Source organism: Primulina eburnea, chromosome 9, assembly GCF_022965805.1.
Source record: "Primulina eburnea isolate SZY01 chromosome 9, ASM2296580v1, whole genome shotgun sequence".
NCBI lineage: Eukaryota > Viridiplantae > Streptophyta > Magnoliopsida > Lamiales > Gesneriaceae > Primulina > Primulina eburnea.
In genome coordinates, this window is record NC_133109.1 from 1219019 (window position 1) to 1228565 (window position 9547).

The 9547-nt window shown below is 41.7% G+C and overlaps 1 protein-coding gene across 1 annotated transcript; it reads left to right on the forward strand.

Annotated features, from left to right (window-relative positions):
* Window positions 1-5795: 5795 nt before the first annotated feature.
* On the forward strand, window positions 5796-8183 carry LOC140841030 (beta-carotene hydroxylase 2, chloroplastic-like). The gene is made up of 7 exons (XM_073208190.1): window positions 5796-6300; window positions 6447-6506; window positions 6616-6687; window positions 6855-6989; window positions 7480-7605; window positions 7829-7885; window positions 8015-8183. The coding sequence occupies exons 1-7, from the start codon at window positions 5896-5898 to the stop codon at window positions 8090-8092; spliced, it is 933 nt and encodes a 310-aa protein (XP_073064291.1). The 5' UTR covers window positions 5796-5895; the 3' UTR covers window positions 8093-8183.
* Window positions 8184-9547: the final 1364 nt, after the last annotated feature.

The window sequence follows — 9547 nt, forward strand, 5'->3', positions numbered from 1 at the left end:
TCAGTGACATTCCAGTGGTTTGCGATTTTCCGGATGTTTTTCCCGAGGAGATTCCTGGTTTTCCTCCCGTTCGGGAAGTGGATTTCGGCATTGATTTAGTGCCAGGCACGGCACCAATCTCTAGGGCTCCTTATCGTTTAGCTCCATCGGAGATGCAAGAATTGAAACAGCAGTTGCAGGATCTTCTTGACAAGGGGTACATTGACCCAGTGTGTCCCCGTGGGGAGCACCAGTTCTTTTTGTCAAAAAGAAGGATGGTTCTATGCGGCTCTGCATAGATTATTGGCAGTTGAATCGTGCGACGATAAAGAATAAGTATCCGTTGCCACGGATTGATGATTTATTTGATCAACTGCAAGGTACCTCTGTGTATTCCAAGATTGATTTAAGGTCTGGTTATCATCAGCTTCGAGTTCATCAGGGAGATATATCGAAGACTGCATTCAGGACCCGGTATGGGCATTATGAGTTTCTGGTTATGCCTTTTGGGGTGACGAATGCACCAGCAGTTTTTATGGATCTGATGAATCGGGTTTTTCGGGAATTCTTGGATAAGTTTGTTGTGGTGTTTATAGATGATATCTTAATCTATTCGCATGATCAGCAAGAACACGCACAACACTTAAGGATTATTTTACAGACACTTCGCGAGAATCAGCTTTATGCGAAGTTGAGTAAATGTGAGTTTTGGATTGACAGGGTTGTATTCTTTGGTCATGTCATTTCTAGCGAGGGAGTTTCAGTTGACCCGAGCAAGGTGGAAGCGGTATTGAACTGGTCGCGTCCGACGACAGTAGCCGAGATCCGCAGTTTTCTGGGATTGGCTGGGTATTATCGCCGTTTCATTGCCAACTTCTCTCAGATTGCTAAGCCACTCACTCAGCTCACTCGGAAAGATGTTTCATTTGAGTGGACATCAGAGTGCGAAGAGAGTTTCTGGGAACTTCGCAGACGTTTGACATCTGCGCCTGTTTTGGCTTTACCGTCTGGATCTGGTGGTTTCAGTGTTTACACCGATGCCTCTTTGCAGGGACTAGGGTGTGTTCTGATGCAGAATGAGCATGTGATTGCTTATGCGTCGAGACAATTAAAGCCTCATGAGGAAAACTATCCTGTTCATGATCTGGAATTAGCAGCGATCGTTTTTGCTTTGAAAATCTGGCGCCATTATCTGTATGGTGAGCGATTTGAGATCTTCACTGATCATAAGAGTTTGAAGTATCTGTTCACTCAGGCTGAGTTGAACATGCGTCAGCGTCGTTGGATGGATCTACTCAAAGATTACGATTGTGAGATCAAGTATCATCCAGGATCTGCGAATCTCACGGCCGATGCTCTTAGCCGCAAGGTGAGGTTATCTGCTCTTCAGACTTGTGCTGTATCTGGGATTATTCAGGATTTCTGTTCGATGGGATTCAATTGTAAGCATCGGAAGGGAACAGAGAGTATCCGTATAGCTACTATTTTGTCCGAGCCAGTTTTGTATTCTCGGATTAGAGATGCTCAGATGTCTGATTCTAAGGTTCAGAAATTAGCTCGGTTGGCTGATGGAGATAATACTTCTGGATTCCACTATCAGTCCGAGGGTCTTTTGTGCTTATCTGGTCGTGTTGTTGTACCGGAAGATGACACTTTGAGGGAGGAGATTTTGTCCCAGGCTCATCGTAGCAAGTTGAGTGTTCATCCAGGGAGCAACAAGATGTATAAGGATTTGAGGACTCGATTTTGGTGGAAAGGTATGAAACGTAATGTTTATCAGTATGTCTCCAAGTGCCTAGTCTGTCAGCAGGTAAAGGCTGAGTATCGACGACCTGGAGGTTTGTTGCAGAATCTTCCTATTCCAGAGTGGAAGTGGGAGCATATCACGATGGACTTCGTGACTCACTTGCCTATGTCTGTGGGGAATAGAGATGCTATCTGGGTGGTAGTGGATCGACTTACTAAGTCTGCCCATTTTCTTCCGTATAACAGAGATTTCACTTTCGATCGGATGGCACGGTTGTACATTCAGGAGATTGTACGGTTTCATGGTGTGTCCGTGAGTATCGTTAGTGACAGAGATCCTCGATTTACGTCTAGATTTTGGGGCAGCTTTCAGCAAGCTTTGGGCACTACCTTGAGTTTGAGTACTGCATATCACCCAGAGACTGACGGTCAGTCAGAGAGGACTATTCGTACTCTTGAGGATATGTTGAGATCTTGTGTGATGGATTTCGGGCCAGCTTGGCAGGATCATCTGCCACTAATAGAGTTTGCATACAACAACAGTTTTCATAGGAGTATTGGTATGTCTCCGTTTGAAGCATTGTATGGTCGACGTTGTCGTACTCCCCTGTTCTGGGAAGAAGTCGGAGAACGACAGGTCGAGGGTCCAGAATTGATTCAGCAGGCCATGGACAAAGTTCTTGTGATCAAACAGCGGATTAAGACTGCTCAGGATCGACAAGCAAGTTATGCGAACACCAAGCGCAGACCTCTTCATTTTGATGCAGGCGAGAAAGTGTTTCTCAAGGTATCGCCTTTTCGGAGGATTCTGAGATTTGGACTCAAGGGTAAGCTATCTCCGAGATTCATTGGTCCTTTTGAGATCTTAGAATGTGTGGGAGATTTGGCCTACAGATTAGCTTTGCCACCGTATCTGTCTAGTGTTCACAATGTGTTTCATGTGTCCTTGCTGAGACGATACGTAGCGGATGAGTCTCATGTTTTGCATCCAACAGAAGTTCAGCTGAATCCGGATTTGTCTTTTGTGGAAAGACCGGTTTCGATCTTAGACCGGAAGGATAAGGTACTGCGGAATAAGACTATTCCTCTTGTCTTAGTGCAGTGGCAGCGCCGAGGTACTGAAGAAGCTACTTGGGAACTAGAGAGTCGCATGCGGTCAGAGCATCCAGAATTGTTCTAGTTGTAGTATTTTCAGTTATGATTGTAATTTCAGTTGTGCTTTCAGTTGTAATTCATTCTTAAGTTGAATGTATTGTTGTTCAGAATTGTCATTCTTCAGACTCGATTTCGCGGACGAAATCCTTTTTAGAGGGGGAGAATGTAGTATCCCGATGCCTAATTTGAGTTAATTATTGGATTAATTGTATTTCGGTGGGATCGGAAGGACAGAACCGGGTTCGGATCGTCCGAAGTTGGTTCGGATCGTCCGAAGTGGGTTCGGATCGTCCGTTCTGTTCGGAGTCAGACGAGTCATGTCATGTCAGAGTTCGGATCGTCCGATCAGGGTTCGGATCGTCCGAAGACAGGTGGCTGGACACGTGGAAGACATGCAATGTTCGGATCGTCCGAAGTGGATCGGATCGTCCGAAGTGTACCGGATCGGAGCGTCCGAAGTGGATCGGATCGTCCGATCGTTGTCTATAAATAGAAGCGCGAGGCTTCACTTTTCACTCGCCAATTCCGAGAGTTCCAGAGCGTTTTAGTCGTTTCTGATGGGTTTCTAGTCTTTTCCCGAGGTTCGGGCACTAGCGGGGAGCTACTGGTTTTGTAGCGGAGCTGTGCTCTAGTTGGGGGCTAGCGGCATCAGTAGGCTGACTACGGACGCAGGTATAGTTATGGGTTCCCTTTGAGATTTGGGAGTATCTATTAGTCTAGCTAAGGCTTTTAGATGTGGTTTAGTGATATGGTATCACTTGGATTGTAGGCTTGATTCTAGGGCTGATTGCTAGGATCTACTGGTTTGAGGTACGAAAGTACTATCCGAGATAGCAGGATTGAGTATGCTTTACTATGTGTTGCATGTTTATATGTTGCATTATTATCTGTCATATGATGCATGGTTTATTATGCGGCATTTGCATAATCATGTTGAGCCTGATTATCTTTGAGATAGCCTGTTGAGAGGGTGCTCAGCCCTCGTTTGTTGTGGATGGTTGGACCCCGTTGGCCGACGGTGGTCAGGTCACCGGTATATCCACAGGTTTATTTTGGTATGGGAGCCACCTCCTGGTGCGACGGCGCAGAGTGCTACATACCTTGACGTCATTTGTCTGAGCAGTATTTCGATATACCCAGATCCTGGTATCCAGTACATTTTGCATACATGCATGTCATAGTCTTGTATACTCATGCTTTCGGTACTGAGCGTTTTATGCTCACGTCCTCGGTTTATCTCTGTTTTGGACACCCTATTCGATGGGGCAGGTCTCAGGTTAGACGGTCCAGGAGGGAGTGGACAGGGAGCTGGCAGAGGTTGACCTGTAGTTGTTGGTATTTGTTCTTGGTATTTAGTTCGATCTGGTTGTTGAATATTTTGTACTTACAGATTCGATTGGGTTGTATTACTGTTTTTCCGCTGTTTACCTGATTCAGTTTTAAATGTTAATTTTGCATGCTTAAGTTCTGATTAGTAGGTGATTCTGGAACGGGTCACTACAGAAATACTGAACATCCCTATGCACCTGGACACTGAAAGAGACAAATACATATGGCATCATGGGAATAATGGGCAATACGCAGTACGCTCAGGGTACAAAATTGCTCAAGAGATCCTAGGGGCGGGTGCAGATAATAGGATCGAAGGTGAGTGGCAGAAAATTTGGAATCTAAAAATCCCACCCAAGGTAAAAACTTTTCTATGGCGTACAGCTAGGGACGTTTTACCGAATAGAGGAAATCTTCAAAAGAAACATATAACAGTACCAATCTCATGTGCTACCTGTGGAAGCGAATGGGAAAATTCCTGGCACCTCTTCATTTTCTGCCCCCTAGCAAAACAATGCTGGGAGGAAATCGATATGTGGCAACTAGTGCTATCATTATCAAACGAGGCAGAAGGCTTTGTGCAATGGCTATTCCAAATCCTCAGTAAGGCTCCTGAAACAGCAGTAGAAAAAATTGCAATGGTGCTATGGGGTATATGGAGAGCTCGAAATGAGAAACTATGGAACAGGATATCGACTACAGCCCATCAAGTTGTTGATGCAGCGATGAAATTGCTATCTGACTGGAAAGGGGTGCGAGGCATAGTGAGATCAGCCGAAACCAATGGGCAGTTGGCAAACCAGCTGCACCTCTGGAAAAAACCACAAGCACCAAATCTAAAATGTAATGTAGATGCAACACTACAGAATGACAGGAGAATGACAGGACTGGGAATGGTGCTACGAGACTGCACGGGATCCTTCATAAGAGCCAGAACAAATGCCCTCCCAGGACTAGTGGGAATCAAAGAAGCTGAAGCAATGGCTTTTAAGGAGGCTCTTAGCTGGGTAGAGAACATGGACCTACATGAGGTAATATTTGAATCAGGCTCAAAAAATGTAATCGACGCAATTAATTCCCGAGGTGAAGATGATTCAGAATTTGGAATGTTGATTTCTGCGTGCCGAGTAACTCTTCGTCAACGACCATCATACAAGGTCTGTTTCACACGACGACAAGCAAATAAGGTTGCCCATAACCTTGCTAGGGCATCTTGTTTCCACGCTCGTCCCATGATCTGGACTTTACCACCAGATTATATTATTGATGTTTTGCATGAAGACTGTAATGACTCTTTAGCGTAATAAATTATATAATTCTGTCAAAAAAAAAAAACCCTTAATTTATTTGTAGGGAGATGAGAGCAACATATTTTTATAAATTATAGTTACAAATTATAACAAATCAACTTATAATTGATAATGACATAGATTCAAATTAAATGGTAACAAATTGTGTAGAGAAACACAGCGACGTCACAGAGTGGCATTTTGGTAATTTACAGAAAGACAAGCGTCAAATGTCCAACAGAAAACACCGAACCTTTCCAGCACATGCAGAAGCCTCCAGTCTCCGGTATAAAACCAGACCCCGAAAGCGAATTCTCCAAACCCAGCCAGTGGTCTACATCCGTCTGACCCGACCTCCCCTCGAAAATCCTTCACCACCTCCCCGGAACCACCGTCCATGGCCGCCGGATTGTCCCTTTCCACGAGCTGCAGAACCGTGGTACATTTCAAGCAAACCCCACGTCTCCCCACCTCGACCACTGCGCCCACTTTGCTTTTCTCCCCTCTCGAGAAATTTCGCTTGATTTCGAGTTTTAAGAGGAGCAGGCCCGATTTGACGGTTTGCTTCGTGGTGGAGGAGGAGAAATTGGCGGAGGGATTAGTTGGCGGCTTGGAGGATGATTCAATCGTGGAGAGCGGAGAAGTGAGTGAGAATGAAATCTCCGCCCGGCGGGTTGCGGAGAAGATGGAGAGGAAGAGATCGGAGAGGTTCACTTATTTGGTTGCGGCGGTTATGTCCAGTTTCGGAATCACTTCAATGGCCGTGATGGCTGTTTACTACAGATTTTCTTGGCAAATGGAGGTAAAATTTCAACTCCGTGATTACATCTAAAATCTATATATCAAAAAAAGGGGAAAAAATTCAATCAAAGGGTAATTTGATTTAACAAGCAACAATGGAGATTATAATGTGGGCAGCTTTTTTTTTTTCTTCTTTTTTTACTGCAGGGTGGAGAGATACCTTATACAGAAATGTTTGGTACATTTGCTCTCTCTGTTGGTGCCGCTGTAAGTCCATTCCAATTCAATTTGTTGCCTAACAAATGTAATTATACTGTTTCGATATAGTAATATATTTCAAGTGATAATTAATTTCTCTTCTTGAAATTGAATTCAGGTGGGAATGGAATTCTGGGCAAGATGGGCACATGAAGCCCTGTGGCATGCTTCATTGTGGCACATGCACGAGGTTAGCTCATCACTAAAGTTTTAAATCGATTACACATAAAATTTCGAATTTTACATTTTCCTTAAAAGTCATAGGCTTATAGCCAAAAAGGGCTCTTTTTGTTTATACTATAAAATGACGTTTATCGAAACTAAGGTTGATGTTCTTGTTTCTTGTGTTGATTTCAGTCGCACCATAAACCAAGGGAAGGGCCATTTGAGCTCAATGATGTGTTTGCTATCATTAATGCTGTTCCGGCCATTGCCTTGATGGCGTATGGTTTCTTCAATAAAGGCCTAATTCCTGGCCTCTGTTTTGGTGCTGTACGTATATATATATTCTCAATTCTCTTTATTTGATTATTATTATTATGAAATTTTTAGTTAGTAATCTTTCCAATAATGATTGCCATTAACTAATAATCATAGCTCATCCAACATAGTTTGATGGTCGGGAGCTTTTTATTAAGATTAGGTCTTTTGTTAGGTCTTTTGTGAGACGGTGTCAGTAATATTTTTTCATTAATGACTTAAATAAGATATTTGTATCACAAAATACGACATGTGAAAACATCTCACACAATTTTTTGTTTTTTTTTATTAAAGTAGTGGCTATTGGGTATACACGAGTGAATTCACACTGCCTGGAATTTTTCAACGATCACAATTGAAAAGTACCAACTATTTGTCAAAAAAAATTTGCTGACAAATATTTGCCAACTATTTTCCATTTTGCTTTCCCAAAAAAAAAAAACTATTATTTGAAGTCAAACAATTCAAAATTCAACGTGTGGAGGGCGCTGATTGGGTGCAGGGTCTTGGGATAACCATGTTCGGGATTGCTTACATGTTCGTCCACGATGGTCTCGTCCACAAAAGATTTCCGGTGGGGCCAATCGCAAATGTGCCTTATTTTAGGAAAGTAGCCTCTGCCCATCAGGTATATATGTATGCATATTTGTTTTGTGAGTATCTTAGGAAATTCACACATTTGATAAACAAATATCATATGGGAAGTATTGACGTTCTATGTTTGCGTTGCGTGTATGTATTCATATTTAATATTTGTGTCGAATGAGACTTTTTCATTCGATTGATTGTGATACATGCATGTATATTCTTGATCGAAGTTGGGTTGGTTGACATGTTTTTGCTGATTTCAGCTCCATCATTCGGAGAAGTTCAACGGGGTCCCGTATGGGCTGTTCCTCGGACCTAAGGTTGTCCACTTAGGCCTTGATTTTCCTTTTTTCTTTTGGTCGGTTTCGATAAATTTTTTTTTATTTAAATCATTTTTTTTGTGTGTTTTAATGGTTTAATTATTTTTATTTTTAATTTTTTGGGTGTAGGAACTTGAAGAGGTAGGAGGGCTTGAAGAGTTAGAGAAAGAAATCAATCGGAGAATTAGATTATCGAAGAGTTTGTGATTAAATTTTGTTTTAGAGGAAAAATGTTATAGATGTTACTGTAAATTGATTGAATGTTTTTTTAATACATGGAATACTGTGATTTAAATTATTTCTAAGATGTGATAATATTTATTGATTACGTTTTTTGTGAAACGGTCTCAAGAATCTTTATCTGTGAGACGGGTCGATCTTACCGATATTCACAATAAAAAGTAATACTATTAGCATAAAAAGTAATATTTTTTCATGTATAACTTAAATAAGAGATCCGTCTAAAAAATACTACCCGTGAGACTGTCTTACACAAGTTTTTATCATATTTATTTGTCAAATTTTTATGGAGTAGATGATATATATTTTATGTCGCTTATCTTGTTTTCTTATGTGATAAACGACCTTACAAACGTCATTTTTCACATGTTTTTTTAAATTTTCACAACCACAATGTAGTTGGGTTCAATAATGGTGATGTATGTTCCAACCTCGGAGCATCTCGAAATTTCTTTCGTTTCGAAAGGACGTAGAAAGTTTCTCCCCATAAAAAAATTTAGAGCATGTGTATATGACAAGTGATGCATACATTCTTCTTTTAAAATTGTAAATCGATCGAGTAAAAATTGAGAAATCTTCCAACGTTCAAATTAAGATGTGCTAAAAATTAAATTAAGTGAATTGTAAAGAAATACAATATCTCGATCTTTTTGAATATTTTGTTCATTTGATTTCTCCGGTCAATTGAATGATCTTGGATCATTGAGAATGTTTTCTTGTTGTATCACTTTTTTTTAATGTATAACCCGTACAGCAGCACAATTGTTATGATTCGATCACTTTTTCATCAATTACAATTATTGTACATTAACATTGTTGGTACTTGGTGATACCTCGGGTCATGGATGACTCGGGATAATATATAGATAGCCCAAATCAGGATTAATATGCAGGAAGGGCTCGGGTCATTCTGGGACTCGGGTGGAAAGAGAAAACTTACACGAGTCACATTCCAATTTGCTGCAAAGAGTAGAGCGTAAGTAAAATTTAGACAGGGTCTTACAGCCCGGACAAGGTACTTTCGCCCGACCAGGGTCCTATAGCCCGGACAGAGTACTTCTGCCCGACCAGAGTATTTTCGTCCGGACAAGGTTCAGGTCACCCGACCAGTATGCATCACCATGCATCATTAACATGATAATCAGTGCCCATGACAAGACCTGAACAGTAAGGGTCGCCATGCTTACTAACAGATGACATGGCATGGGCAGTTGTGAGAGTACATGGAATGGGCAGTTGTCAGATGACGGAGCATGTGCACCTGTCAGAGGACAGGGCATGAGCAACTGTTTAATCAGGAACATTGTCTACGCACTATAATCGATGTCATCTGCTCCCCTATAAATAGCCATGTTTGCTCATTTAACAGACATTACAATCTATTACATTCAATAAATCCTCTTTCTACTTGGTGAAACTTGT